A 20,457-nucleotide genomic window follows, 5' to 3' on the forward strand; every position below is an offset into this window, starting at 1 on the left:
ATTAATTACATGAAAAGCTAGTCCACAACCAATTATTATTTCAAAAGAATCTGAAAACTAGCACAAAACAAGCACCAAATGAAACATTCATTTATTTATGGTTCTAAAATATGTAGACACAATCACAGGCAAAAAAAACAAAACAATCCAAGGAAATTACTTTTTTTTCTGGCAAGCAAAACGGAAGCAGCGCATAAGCTTGGGAAGACATACAGCTGACTCAGTGCTGCGTAAAAGCATAAGTCTAAATGCTTATAGAGAGCACCAGAGGGTACTTCTCACAGTGAGACACCCAGTGGGGTTTAAAAGAAAACTAAGCCAAAATACAGAAAGTTTGTTAATAACTAAGTCCAACATATGATTCAATAACTTGTTCAACTGATGATATTGGTAAATGATAAAATGGTAAATGGCCTGTATTTATATAGCGCTTTTATTGTTGTTGAGCTGTAGCTCTTAAGGTTTGTTGTAATTTCTTTGAGCATTGCATAGTCTGACCTAGGGGTGGATTTTTGGGGACATCCACTCCTGCGAAAATTGGCAACTGTCTTGAATATTTTTTCACATGTGGATCATTTTTCTTGCTTTCAAATTATCCACACAGAATCAGTCCACACAAAAATGTTGTTGTACATGCACAAAGACAATAAAGGGCTATTCTGTTCTATTGTAAAAAAAAAAAAAGTTGGAGCAGGTCTAACCACACACAAAAAATTCCCATCAAAAGCAACTAATGATTTATAAAAGAAAACCACTTGATTTCTTCATGCAATTGCCACAATTCCATTTAATTTAGATGGAATCCCACTAACCCTGAGAAAATGAGTGCACGTGATATCTTTGAAATTATGTTAATAGATTGTATGAGAGAAGCAGCATTTTTACACATTTCTGACATGCATTTTGGCATGTACACGAAGTCTGTGCACAAAGTGCCCCTTGCATGATGCTTCCAAAATAAAGATTACATCAGGGTGGGACTTCCAAAAAACCTCTCAAATGTAGTTCACCTGGAGCATTACAACATATGCTGCTGTCTCTGGCTTTAGTTTAAACTGAAAGGGACACTAGTGGAGCAGTACTCAAGTATGACACATACTGGTATGTGGGCACACCCTAAAACAAGACATTCCATGAGGTATCTGCTGGTCTCCTTTTTTGGTAATCTAAATCTCTGAAATACAGTGAAATTTACAGTTAACCTGCTCCTTTTACTTTGCCTACCATGACAAGCTTATCAAACATTGGCTTGAATCCCCAGAAACCAAATAGCCTGGACTCATTGCTCAAAAAGTAACCATGGTTACACAGTAACTTTGAGGGAAAAGGGCAGATAATGAAGTCTCCCTCTCTGGCTCCACTAGACAACACTACCTATTTAAGTAATCACAACTAAAAAAAAAATAATAAAAGAAGTTGAGGTGGAGATATTTACTGTGCACCAGTCAGAAGTTCAAGCTGGATTTACACTTGAACAGTTTGGTAATCCCCCATTTATTTATATCCTCAGTAAAACACATTTTGTATAGAACATTAATTTAATTTGAACATAAATAAGACTTTAATACATTTCAAAATCTGACAGATTGAGAGACTCTGACGTTCTGAAAAGCTCTGTAGTGCGTGAAGCTGAACTGACACTGACAAACTGATTAAGATCCTGAAATGTGAAGAAGAAAAAAAAAAGAGAAAAAAAAGAGAATCCTTAAAATAATCTTTGAACATTGAAACATGACATTAACATTCATTACTTGAGTGAGCTGATGATTAAAAATGAACTTTAATCAGTTCTTTCTTTTCTTGAAAAACAAAGTCATCTCTAACTGAGAAATCATCATCAGACTGGTTGGTGTTGTTCACTATATTTTCACGTGGGTAAGCCCAGGAAAGTTCGAAGCATGTTAGAATGGATGAATAAATCTAGACGTTTCCAGGTGAAAAACTTTAGTGATTTTGACACAAACATTGGTTTCAAGTCATGGTTATGCAGGTTACAGATCACTGAAATATGGGCGTAACTATAAATGAATAAAGCAGGTTCTAATAACCCCATTAACAGGGTTCTTGTAACACACCTTTGCTTGTCAACTGACAACCCAAATGTAGACTGTTGACTTTAAATCCATTTAATAAAGACATTACAGTTTTACACGATTGTCTCCATAATGATGACATACACATTAACCAAATGCCCGTTCATGGCACTGTTGACTATTTAGTTAAGGTTGGAAACTGACAGGCAAGAAAGACTTTCCTGACTGACCTCAGTGCCTGACTCCAAGTAGATTTTTACATTGCATCCTTATATTCTGCTTCTGTTGGTACTGACTCATATGACCTTAGAATCTTGAATGGTAAATTCTATATACAGAGTCAATATTGAGAGTACTTTTTTTTGCTAACCCATCTCCTGTGATAAAATAACATCCAAGGCTTCAGAGAGAGAGAGAGAGAGAGCGAGAGCAAAATCTGTATTATCGACTAACTGCTCTTTGAACATTTATTCCGTTTTTTTGCACGTCCTCAGATGTTGACTTCACTCTTCCCGAGGCTTTTGAGAAGGCCTAGCCGTTCAGTCTCTGAGTAACCACCTCTCTGTACATGATAGAGATGTACACAAAGAGAAGTAGGATTACAAAGAAATCGTCCATGAATCCCAGAAGACCAAAGAGCGCTTCGGGAAGGATGTCGAGCGGAGAGGCCAGGTAGGTGATTGCCCCAATGAGGCAGAGAAGAATTCGAATCCTGAACATCCAGAAGAGGCCACCCACAGTAAACATCTCTCTAAAGGCGTGACGAAGCAGAGTGGGCACATCCCGCAGCCTGTCCATAAACTGAGGTAAACCACAGAAACAAAGTTGTCAATAATAACTCACGTTTATCTCATTTAAGGTAGTATCATATCGGCCATTTCATGGATGGCTGCAAATTTTAAACCCCTCTCTTTCGCATGTCTCCCATGATAGACTTGCAGAGAGAGCAAACATCCACTTCTTTAACAACTTTCCTAACTTTTGTATCAAGAATATAACTGTTGTTGGGTTTCAGACTATGACTCACAGAGACAAAGAAGGAGTTATACAATGGAGAAGTCCGCAGCTCCCAAGACCAAAGGAGACAGATCAGGTCATAATCAGATGAGCACCCCCCCTTAAAATATAACCATATTCTGGGTTGTACAGAATGAATATTCGAACTTAAAGCCCCAATCTAAATAAATATCACTGTGAAATACTCACAGATCTCGGCTGGCCGGAAAACCTGCGGTTGTAATCATTGATATCTCTTAATATTAGCTGAGGTTCAGCTTCCCCATCCTGTACCCTCTGAGGACCAGCGTGCTCATGAAATAGTGGAAAGAGCAATGTTACCTGGAATTAAAAGAAAAAAAAAAATAAAGATATTTTTAAGAAGGATACCAATACTGATATTGATGATAATCACATACATCGGTTGACATATATACACTTTTTTTTTTGGGGGGGGGGGGGGGGGGGGGGGGGGGGGGGGGGGGGGGGCTTTGTTGCCAGTACAACAGCAAAACTGCTGAGAGAGATTGGGATCAGAGGACAGGCACAACGGCAGGCTATAAGAGAATTAGCTAACACTGCTGAGAGGACCAGTCACAGGCTATGGCTACAAAGGGCTGACATCACTTGGGCAGCTAAGGCAGTCAGCTAACTGCGATACACATGCCAAGGATTGATCACCACGACCAATCCTTGGCATGAGGCAGGCCCACCACGGGCCTGCCTCAACAGGGGGCGTCGAAAGAGTAAAACATAACATTAAAAGTTTTGCTGGTTGACTGCTACAGCTGTCTCAGGGCCTCCTGGGGACTGTGCAGTTAACTTCATGGTAGTACTAACTAAAAAGAAGAATGAAAAACGTTCCACTCTTCTCCCCTCTGCTCTTCTTCCCTTTTCTGGTAGGCAGTGGGGAGGTAGAGCGCACAGCCAGATCCGGCGGGGAGGTGTGGGAAGCCAGATCGGGCGCCTCCTTCCAGCTCTCCTCTCTGCTCTCTCCTATCTTATCTCATCTTACTTGTCTTACTCCTCTCTGTCACCTTTTCTGTCCCTTTGAAGAAATGAGGCTCCATAAATGCTAAAGAGGTAAGTATTTCTCAGTTGTAGTGAATAGATAGAAAATAAACTGTAGAAAATTAAACAGGAGAAAGAAGGAGAGAAAAACAATTTTAACATAAATCATTGACACACTCCAGGGCCTGATCAACCCTGGCAGGGCCTCCTTGGATGAGGAGTCTAGTGATAATGGCCGAAACACCCGATGAATCCAAGGTCCACTACGGACGATGTGTCGCAAATTTAACAATTTAGATCAGATCTCTAATCCCTAAACCTAAGCAGGGGAAATGGCAGGCTAGCTTGGGTAAAAGAAGGCACACGACGATGTGTGCTGCTGGTAATGTTTCTGCGCTGCTTTCTTCATAACAGCCATCCTTCAAGATTTTCTCCATTAAAAGCAATGCATTGTCTGGGATTGTAACATCTAGTCCTTTACTGAAACATTAGAGGCATAGATAACAGTTTTCCCCAAAATTTGCCATGTGTTTTTCTTTTTTCTTTTTATGTACTCATTTATAGTTATATCGGCCAGTTGATATTATAAATCAACTGGGTGGTAATATATATATATATGTAGAGCAGTGACAGGTCACACAGCACCGCTCTGACTGACACATCACTTATTCCATTTAACACTCATTTCCAACAACTGTGGCAGTAGCTAAACGCCTAAAAAGAATTAAGGTATTTTTGTGCATTCAAAGATATGAATACAGAACAGCTGGCAACTTATGAATATCCCTAGTGTGCATTTTAACAAGTACTGAAAGACTCACCATTTGTCTGCAGATGGGGCAGTTAATAGCTCCCAGCCAGGTGCCGTACCTCCAGTAGGCTATGATGCAGGAGCCTGTGTAAGAATACAGGATATGGCACATGAGTAAAACTAAAGCACAAAAAAAAAAAGAAAAAAGAATTTTTTTTTTTTACTTCAAATGTTGTTTTCCTTGATGTGCATATTTTCAAATAATGTCAACATTTGTAGAAATTTTGTACTTTTTGTACTACTTTTTTAGTAATGAAATAAGCGATTAAAAGAATGAAATCATATTGTTTTGTTTAGTGCACATTACTGAAATCTGTACAATAATCTCACCACAGAAAAGGTGTCCACAATTGGTTTCCACAGGCAGAACAGCCTGCTGTAAACATACAGGACACGACATGTCTGTGTAATACTGCTGCCTGGCTTCAGCCTGGGGATTTTCATCCTGCAAAATGAAATCAAAAGCATACAAATTAAAACGTTTAGCACATTTGTTATAACAGAGCGCACAATTTTGAGAGTCATTCCCTCCAAATGAACAATAAAAATTATAAACCATTTACTAGCTGTAAAAGAATATTAATATTTATCTATAATCAGCCCCTTTGCAACTTCCTGTTGTGACTTGACAATTTAAACCTTTTCAGTTCCTTCTTCTGGACTTTTGCCAGTTCTAGAGCCAAAACTAATTGCTTCTTTTAAATTTCAGAGATATAAATATAAATTTTAGAGGTTGCTTTCTTAAGATAACATAGAAATTAAACACCAACAAAATAATAGTTTTAGTAAAGGATGACATCCTCCAAATTAAAATATAATCCTCAAAACTCTGCTTTTCTGAGTTTGAAATGTTCAGGCGATGTTTCAAACCACTCAAAGGATTCCAAGTAATACGTAGGGCTAAAAAGGCTAGAGCTGCGCTTGCGTCTTTACCTGCTCGGTCTGGAGCTGTTGTCGGACGGCTCTAACATGCTCCTGATTCTCAGGATGAATATTTTGCTGCTCTTGTCTGCAAATGTCAAAGGATGATTTGGCAATCAGATGTTTGTCAGCGTAAACTATGAAACAGAGCATGACAATGCAAATCCAAGACAGTGAGCTAAGTTTTAATACACTAACTGCCTGTGAACACAGTAATGAAACGGTAACACTGATGAACTTCATCATCAGTGTTACGAGTAGCCCTAAAGTGCAATATTCTACATGATTACAACCCTCAGATATATGCATATATTATCGGTCCTGAACACCTGTCATCCAAAGAAAAAGAAAACGGCACTTTCCTTTTATTAAACAACAATTGCTTACCTGCAGAGGAGAGTGAGGAGGCCTGCAAGGAAGGCGACACTGAGCACCACCACAAATAAGACCTGGTTGCTGACACCTTCAATGAGAGTGTCCTCATCTTGGATCAAGTAGTCCAAGTCCCCATGCTGACCGTCCTCCATCACCCACACTCATAGCCTACAACTCTGGAAAACAGAGGGGGAGAAGAAAAAAAAGATCACTAATTACAATTTTAAATGTTAGTAAAAGCTATATAATTTAACGGACTATGAGGTTCCACTAATGTATTCCCAAGTCTGTGAATGCCACAAATCTGTGGGTTTACGGAATTAAGCTGCGAACTTAAAGGCTTGTTTTTAAGTGACCTGTTAGCAATAGCAGCGATCAGTCCATTCTTACCAAAACGTTACAAAAATAGGGTAGCGACACTTTATGTCTAGTCTACTAGCCTACTTGTCCCTGCATGTAGCATTCTTCCGTTCACTGTGTTGCTATTATCAGCTAGCAACGCCCGCTTGCCAAGTTTAGCGCTGGCGTAGATTAGCTTTTAACACATTAATGAGCACCGCTACTGTTGGTAATGACAGTGCGTGGCTTTTGGAAGTTCCTCCACCATAGACAATATTGAGCCCTGTAGTTATTTATGTACCAGTGAAAGAAGGACAGCTTCTCTCTTTAAGTCTGAGCTCTTACGGGACATTTAACGACTCTTTGACGACAGGCTTAGCAGGGCCGCCTTAAGTTATAGCAAAAGAGTGTGGCACAGAGCATAATGAAGCTAATACTGTTTACGTAACGTGCAAAGTAATTTGAAACGTTTTGCAAGACGGACTATGATGAAAGAGCTCACCTGATAATAAGAAGTCCACCTCCAGTCGGTAAGCTCTTTCCAAAAGCTTCACCTATCCGCTCCATCCACTCTATCGAGACATTTCCCTCCCCAATTATGACAGCTTTTAGAGGCTCAGTCAAATTAGGAGACCAGGAGCAATCGCTTGCGTGTTGTTGCTCTTGCTTGGCATGCCGATGGTAATGTTTCGGTTTGCAACGACTTCCTTTCCTTCTTATTCTCTTAGAGGTATGCAGGTTAGAAGCTACGACGACAGAATGCTGCCCCCTAGTGTTTAGTAATGACGTTATCTTTGTACTTTATCCTTTATCCCATTATTTTTTTGTTTTATTTTACATAAATTAAACATATTATACAAAGAGAGAGTAATTTCTGAAATTATTTAACTGCTCAGAAAAATAGTTTTAGCTTTTTAATGTATGTATTCTCCTACGTTTATTTAACTTCATTATTTATGAGAGACTTGTATTCTGTCTCTACTGACGGAAATGTCTTACCTTAAATAGAAAGACGTCTTCATATAGTGTATAACTTAACAATTAAATTTCTTAGTAATGATCCAAGCTTGTTAACCACGCTTTGACCAATAGGTGGCAGAAGTGCTAATACAATGTAGATGTTTCTTACAAGAAGACGAAGAAGAAAAAGAAGGAGAAGAAGAAGCACAAGCACCACCACCGCTAGTGCATCAATATTACGAACAGTTCTACGAAGCTACTTTTGGCGACAAAAAGGACCCAGTTTTACACAGCTCTCTTTAACTGAGGCACAATGCCTCGTTATGCACAGCTAGTGATGGGTCCCGCGGGTAGCGGTAAGGTAAGTTATCACTCATTCAGTTAAACTTGTTGAAATACCTTGTTGTGCTATTCGGCTAATGCTAAGGCATGAGGTTGTCTTGTGTTCAACACAGACTGCATCTGCTTTTTGTTTACTGGAGTTCATTTTCATTTCAGAGTACCTACTGCTCCACCATGGTCCAGCATTCAGAGACCTTAAACCGTTCGGTTCAGGTGGTCAATTTGGACCCAGCAGCTGAGCACTTTGATTACCCTGTCATGGCAGGTAAATGCAGCATAGTTTTAGTTTATATGACATAGTAGTGTCCATAGAAGAGAGGAAGATACGATTAACCCTGATAAATGGCTTTTAATTAGGCTCTAACATTAATTCTTGCTTTAGTATTTAGCATATAGGAGTTATTTTACACAACCCACATGGTAACTTTATTATGTTTGCTCTCAGACATTCGTGAGCTTATTCAGGTGGATGACGTGATGGAGGACGAGTCTTTAAGATTTGGCCCAAACGGAGGTCTGGTTTTCTGCATGGAGTACTTCGCAAACAACTTTGATTGGCTGGAGGAAAGCCTGGGCCACGTGGAAGATGACTACATATTGTTTGACTGTCCAGGTAAATGTTTCAAAGAGGGTATGTTGAAGCCAGACTTCCATTAGCTTCAGCACAGTGCAGTTGTTTGTGCTGGAGTGTGGATGGGATTCAACATATCCTGGGCACTGTTATTTGTTAATTTTGTTAAAATCACCAAAATAGATTTACACTCATGACCACTTACCCTCAAAATTACCTTAATTCCTTATGGCATACATTCAACACGGTGAATTTCTTATAGACTTTGGACCATACTGACACGATAGCATCACAAAATTGCTGCAGATTTGTCAGTTTGTTTGAGATGCCAAAACGTTGATTTTGGCCATCTGAGACTGAAGAAGGCACTTGGATGAGTGATATAATGTTTCTCCCACTGAAAGTGCTATGGTTTTGATGGACAGGATCAATGTTTTGGGATTTCATTACCTGGATGATTGAGCATGCAGCGAGACATAGTTTGAGATGATTTTGAGCTTTGTAGTATGACAAATTATCCTACTAGAAGCAACAATCAGAAGATGGGTTTACTGTGATCATAAGGTAGTCAGCAGCAATACTCAGGTAGGCTGTGGGGTTTAAATTATGTTTTCTTGAACCTTTGCAAATTATAGCCTCAGTTTCCTGGTCATAGTTGACAGTAGTGGCACCTGGTGTGGTGTTCTGCTGCTGTAGCCTATCCGATTCAAGGTTCAACATGTTGTGCATTCAGAGATGTTCTTCTGTAAACCTAGGTTGTAATGAATATGAGTTTACTCTTGCCTTCATATTAGCTTTAAACAGTCTGGTCTTTCTCCTCATACATGAACAAGAATTCTCACCCAGAGAAGTGGCGCTCTTTTTTTTTTTTTTTTTTTCTGGACTGTTGTCTGTAAACCCTACGGATGGTTGTTGATGGCTGTTTGGGGAAAATCCCAGCAGATCAGTTTCAGAAATACTCAGACCAGCCCGTCTGGCATCAATAACCATACCATATTTCCCTTTTCTGATGCTTGCTTTAAACTTCAGCATATTGAACGTGTCTGTATGCTTAAATGTAGTTGAGCTGCTGCCATTAGAGAGTAACAAACCTATTGAATTGGCAGATGAGTGTATATATCATTATTTCAGTCTTGGAACAAGGTATGTTATCGTTGGAAAAGTGGTTGTCCGTGTGTGCCTCATAGAACTGGTGTGAAGCGTGGCTTCTCTTTACAGGGCAGATTGAGCTGTACACACACCTTCCTGTAATGAAGCAGCTGGTGGAGCAGCTCCAGCAGTGGGAGTTTCGGGTTTGTGGAGTTTTCCTTGTTGACTCGCAGTTCATGGTGGAGTCTTTTAAGGTAACAGTCTCACAGTGTCTTCCTCTGATTTATTTGATTTTCCTTTTTTAACTTCATTTCTGTACAAACACAAACATAATGTAATAGTGAGAGCACACCTTTTACTTGTCTCCTACTGTAGTTTATCTCTGGAGTCATGGCTGCCCTCAGTGCTATGGTGTCATTAGAGATTCCTCAGGTAAACATCATGACAAAAATGGATCTGCTTAGCCCCAAAGCAAAGAAGGAGATTGAAAAGTAAGTTTCATATGAATTGACAATGTTAAGTGCACACAAAATCTACAAAAGTAATTCCCTTTGTCGTCTGTACTAGGACTAGATTAATGTTTTCTTTTCATGTTATTCAAAACCTGAACATGTTTGAAGACACAATTCTTAGTTTTAATTTGCTTACATTTTTATGCATTGCATTTTTTTTTTTTTTATAAAGATACCTGGACCCGGACATGTACTCGATGATGGAAGACGGCTCCAACACAATCAGAAGCAAAAAGTTCAAGAAGCTAACCAAAGCTATTTGTGGTCTCGTAAGTAAAGGCCTTGATTTGGTACTGCATCATGTTTATGACCAGATTGATATTTTTATTAATATATTTGTCTGTTTTTAATGAGACAGTATCTGTTTGTGTATCTAGATTGATGACTACAGTATAGTAAGATTCCTCCCTTTTGACCGCACTGATGAAGAAGGTATTAACATAGTACTGCAACACATTGACTTCTCAATACAGTACGGAGAGGACCTGGAGTTTAAGGAGCCAAAGGTGAAGAAACAGCACAACCCACCCACCCCAATTAAACACAACTGGAAAAAAATAAATATATATATATATAATAAATATATATTTATATAATAAATATACTGTGTGTGTGTGTGTGTGTGTGTGTGTGTGTGAGATGCATTATATAGCTTTTCATGATCAACCAGTTTTTTTTTTGTTCTGTACCTTGTTTTCCTACAGGAGGTTGAGGAACAGCCTGCTAACCTAAATTATGACGACATTTTTCAAGACAAAGCGAACAGCTGAGGCGGAGTACGGCCAATCCTGCAAATACAGACTTTGTGTAGCAAGACTGGCAAAGGAGTTCCAATCGGACTGTTTGTTGTAACTGGATGGATACCGAGAAATGGACACGTGAAGAAGATTGTGGATATCATAAATAATGTTTCATGTTTTTTTTTTTGTTTGTTTTGATGAAAATGAAGCTATTCATTTAAAAGTATATTTTAAAACAGTGGTTTGATGCATTTAAATGCTTAGCAGTTATTAAAATATATTGCTATTATATTTTTTTGAATAAAATGCAACGCAAAATACACGTTTTGCCGCCCGTGTGATGTAAAGTGTTTATTTAGCGCCCCCGGCTGGTTGATACGCCACATGACACGTGGCCACTTCCTGTAAAGCCGAAGGGTGGGACAGCACGGAAGCAGCATCTTGCAAGTGTTGGAATATTTCTGTCGCTGAGCAGTTGGACTGATATTTATCATTCAACATGCCGGTGAGTAAAAATAAGAAGGAACACACTATTATTGACGAGCAGAGAACTTTACTGCTAGGTTTAGAGCAGAAATATTGCGCTGAAATCCCACTGAGTAGGAAAAAAGGGGCCTCCGAGTTAACGTTAGCATAGTTCGCTAATTACCTAACCATTTGGGTCGCAATTTAACGATGTTTGACATGTCAGAAAGCGCAAATTCGCGTTTGATGCTTTGTTGCAAATAGGTTTTAGCACGCTGCCTATACTACTTCTTATTATTTGGTTCTACGGTAACATAACTATTAAACCAGGCTAGCATAGTAGCAATGATGCTATCTGGCAGAAATGTTCCCAAAGATATCAGGTGACAGCAACTTTTTCTTTTAATATTTTTCAGGCGTATCACTCAAACCTGATGGCCACCGAAACGAGGCTGGTGGGGAACATGGCTTTGCTCCCCGTCAAAACTCAGTTTAAAGGACCAGCCAGAGGAGACGGTAAGGCTATGCGATATATTTTACTTGTGTAATATTTATCGAGTATATTTTACTCGATAATGTCCTTCACATAACGCATATCAATTGTAGTGAAGTCTATAGTAGTGTTTTTTGATTTGGTTAAGTCATTTTTAGGCAATGGGTTGTATCTTGTTATGACCCCTACTGTATTTCCTGATACATGCATCAGATACACTTCCTTATATGGTGTAAAAAGCTCACCCTCAACTTCTAACTTCTTCATTAGAGTCTATGAGCACTTCTGTAATAAAACGGTGCATTTTGTAGTGTCTACTCCACCTAAATGTTCATTTCAGTCTTCCATGGTGTTGTGGGTTTGACAGGTTCAGTGCTATTGAATAATAAAGTTATTATATTTTGTGATTGGGTGATTCTAGTTGCTTGTTAGCAGCTCATAAATCAAGAATGGAGCTCTGCTGGTAGCAAAAAAGGCCTGCATGGCCAAAACGGGAAATGACATTTTAACAGTGACACATACATATGCACATGCACAAATACTGAATTTAGAGCCATAAATTTGTTGATTTCTTCTTTGCTTTTTTAAATTTTAGGCGTAGATTCTGATATTATTGACGAGGCTATCTACTACTTCAAGGCCAATGTTTTCTTCAAGAACTATGAAATCAAGGTAAGCAATTCATTGACATTTGCACTGTTTTGATTGCATGTGTTCCATGTTTAAGGAGACCAAAATAGTCATAAACCTTAGGGTGGTTTTGCTGTATTTGTGCCCCCACCATTGTATCAACATATAATTTTTTTTTTTTTTAAAGTAGCTTAATAAGTTTTATTTGAATAAGGAGGCAGGTATGCACCTCACTGGTGCCCCTTTTCCTCTATGTTTTCTCTTACTCTCTGGAGCAGCTGAGCACTTGGTTTTTCCACATGCCCTGGCTTGCCTCTTCCTGTGATTGCAAACAGTGCAATCTTTTCATAGTTTGCATAGTTTAGGCTGTTCAATTCTGAGACCTAACTACTACAAATTACAGTAACCTCAATGCTTTATATAAATTTTTCAAAAATGTGTGTGTACATGTGTTTCTTTCAGAATGAGGCAGACAGGACACTGATCTATGTCACACTCTATATTTCTGAATGCCTAAAGAAACTACAGAAGGTAAATTGAAATCCCCACAAAGGGCTTAATGCAGTTTCATCACTTGTAGCAATGAGCTACTTAAATATATATATTCAAGTAGGTGACCAGAAAACATAATCAAACTATTTCCATTGGGATATGTGGCTCTACAGTGCAGCTCCAGGAGCCAGGGAGAAAAGGAGATGTACACTCTGGGCATCACAAACTTTCCCATTCCTGGAGAACCTGGCTTCCCCCTTAATGCTATGTATGTCAAACCTGCAAACAAGCAAGAGGAAGGTAAGAAGCCACAAGCTAGGATTAGTACATGTTTGTCTGCCTTAGGGTGTTTATCAGTAAATAAGTAAAAACAAACTTGACATTTCACCATATTTATACCAACTGGTTATGTTGTTTCAATTCCCTGACTCTGAATTAGACTGGTTCCTTTGTACACCTCTTATATTTCAAGGTAAAAATAGAAATGCTGACCTTTAAGCTTTAGGGGTCTGGGGCTGAAAATGTTGTTTTATACTTATGTGATTATCATTTATAAAGTACCAACTGTTACACATGAAACTAATGGAATTCCACCCTATTTAAAAACTCCTGAAAATATCGAGTTATTTTACTGAACTCCATATCCAAGTGAATCCTCTCAGATCTTTTACAGCAATCTTACTCCTAAATCTAAATGCCTGGATCTCTTTTTTTTTGTACAGTATATTATGTGGAAGGTCGACTACTAAAGCCATGCCTTCCTGCTGTTAAACAGTAGTTGTTGCTGTCTGTGGCTGGACTGATAATATTTGCTCTTCATCCTTCTTTAGAGACTATGAGGGCCTACCTCCAGCAGCTCCGACAGGAGACTGGCTTGAGGCTATGCGATCGTGTGTTTGACCCCCAGACAGATAAACCCAGCAAGGTAAGTCTGGCATGTCCAAAGTGATTGGCTGTTGCGGTCTGTGAACATGACAAGGGAAATGTCTCAGGGCTAATGCACCCCTTGTTCCTTAATTACTGTGTCTGATGCATCCAGTAGGATTTAAGTTGCAATACAGAAAAGAACTTGCATAGCTCATATTTGGATCAGAGGCGAACGAAAATTAACTGTTGTTCCTGTCTTGATTTCCTGCCTCCTTTATCTGATTTATACAACTTAATATCAAATCTAGGTCACCACACAGCTAACCCAGGAGGGATACAGGCTCAAATGCTAGATTTAAGCTGCTTTCTACAATCTAAATATGTGCAGGTTTCAGCAGTTAACACTGAAACGTGTCCTTTTGACTGAAAAGTTTACCAACTTTTTCTTCTTTCAGTGGTGGGTTTGCTTCGTCAAGAAGCAGTTCATGAACAAAAGCCTGTCAGCCCCTGGACAGTGAGCAACTAGGACTGCAGTTTTCTACACTTGCAAGATGGATTTTTGGGTGGGGTGGTAAAGGAGGGTCTGCTTTTGTGTTAAGATTTTATACAGTTTATGTTCAAGCATGTCTTCACTTGTTGATTATATTGAGCTGGTGCTTAATTCAATAAAGCAATTATGGAGACACGAAACTAGTGCAGTTATTGCCGTTTAGTTTTTAACCAAATGTGCCACTAGGTGTGAAGGAAAACTTCAGTGACTTGAGGTCTGTTTAAGGATGTGTTGGTGTACAGCGGAGGGAAGAAAAGGTTTCTACAGAAAGAACAGTATCTGCACGACTTTATTCACACTTATATCAATACAACTATATTTCATTTGACATATCCATGCTATTGTAACCATAAAAAAAAAAAAGCTGTTACATATAAACTTCTGTAAGAGGTATTAAAATAACTGCTGACCTGTGACCTCTTCCATAGGAATGAGAGAATACATTTACTCTACATATGCAATCACAAGGATAGGAAGAAAGTCTGTTAATTTAAAAAAATAATAATAATTAAAATCACGGTTTCTCTTTGGTTTGTATGAGACACCTTTTTTCCTTGAGTTAAAAAAAAAAAAAAAGGCTCTTAAATGCAGTCCTTGCTGAAGTTAAGGCAGTGTTCAAGTTCACCAACAAAGGAAAGAAGAAGTACCTGAGAAAGAGGAAGATGTGTTTCTAGATTTCCATCTGATCAATGACTGCGATTAATGAAAAACTGCATATATAGTGAAATGAGTGGCTCAGTGTTGCAAATTGAAGGAAAAAAAAATAACTCGAGCAGTCGACACGCAACAGCTTCACTACAAATAAATAGATTAATATAAACAAGCTTTAGAGAAGGTGCATTTATCCTGGTGCCTTCTCCAAAATCTGATGATTTTTTTCCCCATACACAGAATTTAACATTACACTACTTAAATTATGGAAATCATCCTAAATATTATGTTAATACATTTACTTTGGGGGAAAAAAACAAAAAAACAAAATAGGAGCAGTGTACTGTCAAATTCCATAAGTATGCAAGCCACACAAAAAGGCTGCACATGTCCTGCTAGTGAAATGCTGATAAAGTGGTAATGATATAAAACTGCAGCATTGATGTTACTGCTGTTCAGCAATATTCATGAAGAAGTTTCTTCACTGGCAAAAAGTTGCAAAGATCTGCCAGCCATCTCCCTCAACGGGCAATCCACATCCAGCTCCTACCCAAGAAAAAAATAAACATTTCAGTTTCTGTTCTAGTTTCATAAGGAAGTAAATCACTATGGTAGAAGGCTATGAATTCAGAGGGCTCTAAAAATCAAACAAACTAACAAAAAAAATAAATAAATTTGTAATGCATGAACAATAAAGCTTCTTCTTGTCATTACTTAAAATGCAGCTAATGCCAAACTTGCTCAAAGGCAGCCTAGCAGATGTGAAGAGGTTAAATCTGGGTGATTGTACTTACAGAACTGATGATCAGACTGACGCCTTAGTCAAAAGCAGTGTCTTGGCTTTTCCGTACACAACGCGCCACCTTTTTCTTAAAAATTCCTGTAGGATCTTCTCTCCACTCTTTCTGCCGGGTATAATAGACAGTGATTGTATACAGTGTCATTTACTCCCTCCATCACTTCTTGTTTCTACATCTTGGCCACACAAGCTGCACAAATCAGAGATGCCTGTAACACGTTTACTTCATTTCTCTTAGAGCTTACACGTTGTCTGAAGCTAGCGGAGAACATGAGCACTTACAGCTGCATCCACATTGGCAGGAGAATCTACATTGGGATCTGCCAGCATGGAGATGACACTGATCATGATGGTCTCCACTGTATGGATCGGTAGCCAGCGCTCCTCAGGCTTCTCGTAGCCGTACTTGTCCTCACCAGGTTCGTGCAGAATGGAAATGCAAACTTCGCCATTTTTTGCCACTGGCATAAAAGAAAACAGGAAAATAAACAGACTGTTACAGTGCTGCAGATATAAAATAAAAGGTAAAAGCTCATTAAGGGACTTTTACCACAAGTGGTGTGGTATAGGCTTATTCCATACCACTTGTGGTAAAAGTGGCTCATGTCATACCACTTAAAAGTACACGATTGATGGATCTATTGATCCTCACCCTACTGATATAGTTAACATACACAGACTACCAACTGAAGAAGCAATCATAATAGCAAAATAATGATAATAAAAGCAAAACATGTTTCTTCTTAAAGTGTTATTGGTTATGTATTTAATGTCATTTAAAGAATTTTTTCCAGATTCACAATTTATTTATTTTATAAAATGAAAATTTGAGTAATTTAATTATAAATATAATTAGTTTTTGTCCCAAGTACAATCCACATTATTACTTAAAAAGCAGATTTACCATTCCTTCACTCTGGTATCACTCAATTTCAATCATTTCAACTAAATATTAATTGTGTTATGTATATATGATGAAACCAATCAGCCAGCTGAGAGACATAATCTGTCTAGCGTGTATTGAATCAGCCCTGGGACCCAAAACATGTCACCTAGAACGGGCAAAGGAGACATCCTGGAAGAGAATAGCAGCTCTACTCTGAGGCCCTCACTCCATTTCTAAGGCTGAAAGATGACACCATTCGGAGAAAACTCATTTCCATCACTTGCACTTGTGATCTTATTCTTTCAGTCACTACTCAGAGCTTGTGACCACAGGTGAGAGTAAGGACATAGATCAGTCGGTAAACAGACAGACTCACTTTTACACTAGTCTCCTCACCACAACGAACCAGTACAGCACCCACACTGCTGCCAAGACTGCACCAATCTGCCTGTCACTTTCCCAACTCCTCTCTCTTGAGAACAAAACCCAGATATACTTGAACTCCTCGACTTGGTGCAGCAACTTGTCCCCTACCCAGAGTGGGCACTCTCTTCCAGCTGTGAACCGTGGCCTCAGACCTAGAGGTGCTGATTCTCATCTCGACTGCAAACCACTCGGGTGTAACCTGAAAGTCATTTCTCAATGTAGCCAACAAAACCATATCATCTGCAAGAAGCTGAGACAAAAGACCCGATATCCTCCGTCAATTAGCTGTGTCTAGAAATTCTCCCCATAAAACGAGTCTGTGACAAATAAAAGCCTTGGCGGAGACCAACACCCACTGAGATCGAGTCTGATTTAATGCTGGGAATGCAAACAACTAAAAACACCTAAAGCTAAATGATTACTACAAGTAGTTATAATACACAGTTTGCCTCTTGCTTTGCTCAGGGCATGCTGGCATGTCACAGAAGCAAACAGTTGCTACTTTCCCATCTGTGTTTTGGGAGCAAAGTAAACATCTTTTTTTTTTATGTAGGTCTTCCAGTCCAGTGTTGGACAGCCACATCAGGTGTTTTCACTGTGATTTAGTGGTCATTAAAATGTGTTCAGAAATTGCAAAATGATGATGATTAATCTTGTAAATCACACACGCTGCTCTCCGGTATATAAGCTGCATTTATAGGGTAAAGGTAGTGGTATCGGCAATGCTGGCCCTGTATTTGCTTCATATCTGATCAATACCAAAATCTGCAGTATTGCACAGCACTACTGTACATACCCGAGTGTTAAGCTAAGGCTTATATATTTTTAAAACTCATAATTCTTGTATTTTTTAATAATATAAATTACCATCTAAGCCATTGGCTGTGATTAGAAGTAATGTTTGCATAATCATAACCACAATTTAAGACAGCCCCCCCCCAAAAAGAAAAATGCTAATTTTCTATCCTTTGATGTAGAATACATAAAGAGGAAGAGGTTCTGAGATGCTTGCTCTTACCATTTGGATGCCAGATTTCAGTGGCGAACTTCATCTTAGGAGGCTTCAAAGGATAGTCGCGAGGAAATGTTAAGATAGCTTTGAAGAAACCTCCTTCACTGAAAATGAGAAAGAGGATGGTGTTAACAAGACCAGCTTTAGCTTCAGATGGATATAAATCCATTAGTTAAGATCAATAAACAAGAATCACTCACTATAATGTGTCTTGAGGTCCAATAACGACCACTTCCCATTGATAGATGTTATCATCGTCCACGAGCCCGGCAGAAAAGCCGTCCACTGGGTTCTTGATCAGTTCTGCAGATTCAAAGTGATCAAACGTGTTTAAACTCACCACACTGTGTGTTTCGAATAACATCAAGTAGACATGGAGAGAGTAAGCACATGTAATGAATGGGGGTGTACTGACTTTTAAATAGTAGCTGTTGAGCAATAGCAGCTAGCCTTAGTCATATGTCCGCTAACAGCTGTGTGACACGCTATCTACGCGCGACACGTGCATTACAACTACATTTTCAAGCTTTTATATATAAAACACACAGGTCACATATGACAAACACTGCTACTACTAAACAACAACCAAACGAAACACGTCTGCTTCTCACTTGTGACTGACAATAAAACAAAGTGAAATGCTAGTGTCCACAGACTTAGCAGCAACAGTTAGCTAACTTACCTGATAATTGTTTACGCAATAACAACGAAGACTGTCCCGTCATTTTACAAATGTATGTTTTCGAGTAAGAAGTAACTAACACAAACTAAAGCTGTGGAAACGATTTAAACTACACCGTCCACGTTTCTTCTCTCTCAGACAGCGCCGTCAGTGACTTATAAAAAAAGTGGTCTGAGGAAGTAGTGAGCCATTTTTACCCTGAGTCAGATCTCTCAGGCAAATCTTCCTCCCCATGTACGTAGCATACCACAAATGTCAGGGTAAAACTAAGCTAAAACTGTGCTAAAATATTTAATTAAATCGAATAAAAATACAACTGGGTTTTAGAAAAAATGTAACGTAAATTAAATCATGTGCACATGTAATGACAGTTAAACAGCCAAATGCCGTGCATTAAAAAAAAACCAAAAAAACAAAACAAACCTCTGTTATCTGCTAGCTTAAAAAAAACTATCATTTTACCTCAAATTAACCAGGGAAACATTAAGACTACAGATATTAAAAATCTCCCTAACAAACATATAACTGACTAAAACACTTTGTTTCTCCTTTATGCATATTAATGTATAATAATAACATAATAATAATGATAATAATAATACATTTTAATTATAGGCGCCTTAAAGATCGTCAAGGTCACCTTACATTAGTACAGCAAAATAAAAACATAAGGCCCTATAAATGGCCTGTAGGACCCCAAAGCGCTTCACATATCCAGTCATCCACGCACACATTCACACACTGGTGATGGCAAGCTACATTGTAGCCACAGCCACCCTGGGGCGCGCTGACGGAGGCGAGGCTGCCGGACACTGGCGCCACCGGGCCCTCTGATCACTACCAGTAGGCAACGGGTGAAGTGTCTCGCCCAAGGACACAACAACCGAGACTGTCCAAGCCGGGGCTCGAACCGGCAACCTTCAAATTACAAGGCGAACTCCCAACTCTTGAGCCACGATTGCCACGGCTATATATATATAAACCCTCTGATGTATAACCTTTACTGTTAAGAGATATACAGTATGCATAAAAGCAACCCACAAACCTGTTAGATAATTTATCCTCATACCTGCTTGAGATTTAAGACATTATTAAGTACAGGTAAGTATGATAAAGTCCTGTTTGCTGTTGCATCACTCACTATACACTTTTACAGACACTACACAACAGTATGGGCAAAGTTGACAACTTAGCACTAAATATATTGACACAAAGAACTTTAGAAATTTATATTCTAAATAATATATTCATACAATAAAAAATATTCTCAGCCTTATTTTGATATGAAATTTTTTAAATAAAAATCTTAATGCTCAACAAGAAAAAAATTAGCATGGATTTGTGATATATGGAGAGCAAGTAAAAATCCCTTGTTTGTCTTGTCAGACTTACTCTGGATACAATTGTTCACAGTAAATTCAACCACTCAAATGTAGGCAAATGTTGACACAGAATACTGAATTACAACTGTTCTGTGATATAAAAAAGTGGAAATCAACACACAGAAATATTAGTCAGGGTTAGCAATAGTTGGAAAGCTTTCATTACATAGTGTTTATACTTACTACATAAAGGCCATTAATAAGAAGACTGTTTTTTCTATGGTACTTTGAAGACTTTAAAGCCTTTATATTTCTGTGTTGGATGACTGAATTCGCAGAAATGGCCTATATAAAAACTTTGCTCTATTCAGGCCTTTTAACCTGAACTAAACTCATATAGTGGGATATAATAGTGCTGGTTACCATCATCAACTCTTATCTAGCATATATGTCCATTCTCTCCTCCCACTCCCTCTACTGTC

The 20,457-nt window shown here is 38.7% G+C and overlaps 4 protein-coding genes across 5 annotated transcripts; 2 read left to right on the plus strand and 2 right to left on the minus strand.

Annotated features, from left to right (window-relative positions):
- Positions 1-1,923: 1,923 nt before the first annotated feature.
- rnf170 (ring finger protein 170) lies at positions 1,924-7,199 on the minus strand. The gene is made up of 7 exons (XM_080874032.1): positions 6,989-7,199; positions 6,160-6,323; positions 5,785-5,860; positions 5,182-5,296; positions 4,862-4,935; positions 3,240-3,371; positions 1,924-2,834 (listed from the first exon to the last, which is right to left on the minus strand). The coding sequence occupies exons 2-7, from the start codon at positions 6,297-6,299 to the stop codon at positions 2,565-2,567; spliced, it is 807 nt and encodes a 268-aa protein (XP_080730158.1). The 5' UTR covers positions 6,300-6,323; positions 6,989-7,199; the 3' UTR covers positions 1,924-2,564.
- A 429-nt stretch (positions 7,200-7,628) lies between these two features.
- gpn3 (GPN-loop GTPase 3) lies at positions 7,629-10,977 on the plus strand. The gene is made up of 8 exons (XM_080876373.1): positions 7,629-7,807; positions 7,945-8,053; positions 8,234-8,401; positions 9,578-9,702; positions 9,824-9,939; positions 10,133-10,229; positions 10,338-10,466; positions 10,665-10,977. The coding sequence occupies exons 1-8, from the start codon at positions 7,760-7,762 to the stop codon at positions 10,728-10,730; spliced, it is 858 nt and encodes a 285-aa protein (XP_080732499.1). The 5' UTR covers positions 7,629-7,759; the 3' UTR covers positions 10,731-10,977.
- Positions 10,978-11,061: 84 nt separating this feature from the next.
- Positions 11,062-14,337, plus strand: arpc3 (actin related protein 2/3 complex, subunit 3). Its single transcript, XM_080876374.1, has 7 exons — positions 11,062-11,205; positions 11,582-11,681; positions 12,254-12,330; positions 12,751-12,819; positions 12,954-13,080; positions 13,611-13,705; positions 14,103-14,337. The coding sequence occupies exons 1-7, from the start codon at positions 11,200-11,202 to the stop codon at positions 14,163-14,165; spliced, it is 537 nt and encodes a 178-aa protein (XP_080732500.1). The 5' UTR covers positions 11,062-11,199; the 3' UTR covers positions 14,166-14,337.
- A 201-nt stretch (positions 14,338-14,538) lies between these two features.
- Positions 14,539-18,878, minus strand: ube2g1b (ubiquitin-conjugating enzyme E2G 1b). Of its 2 annotated transcripts, none has more exons than XM_080876375.1 (6): positions 18,654-18,878; positions 18,172-18,274; positions 17,978-18,075; positions 15,930-16,108; positions 15,643-15,749; positions 14,539-15,394 (listed from the first exon to the last, which is right to left on the minus strand). In XM_080876375.1, the coding sequence occupies exons 1-5, from the start codon at positions 18,694-18,696 to the stop codon at positions 15,654-15,656; spliced, it is 519 nt and encodes a 172-aa protein (XP_080732501.1). In that variant the 5' UTR covers positions 18,697-18,878; the 3' UTR covers positions 14,539-15,394; positions 15,643-15,653. The 2 variants fall into 2 exon arrangements, with proteins under 2 accessions (XP_080732501.1, XP_080732502.1); XM_080876376.1 differs by having other exon boundaries at positions 15,643-15,753; positions 18,654-18,873.
- Positions 18,879-20,457: the final 1,579 nt, after the last annotated feature.

Source organism: Rhamphochromis sp. 'chilingali' (genome assembly GCF_963969265.1).
Source record: "Rhamphochromis sp. 'chilingali' genome assembly, chromosome: 2".
Lineage (NCBI taxonomy): Eukaryota > Metazoa > Chordata > Actinopteri > Cichliformes > Cichlidae > Rhamphochromis > Rhamphochromis sp. 'chilingali'.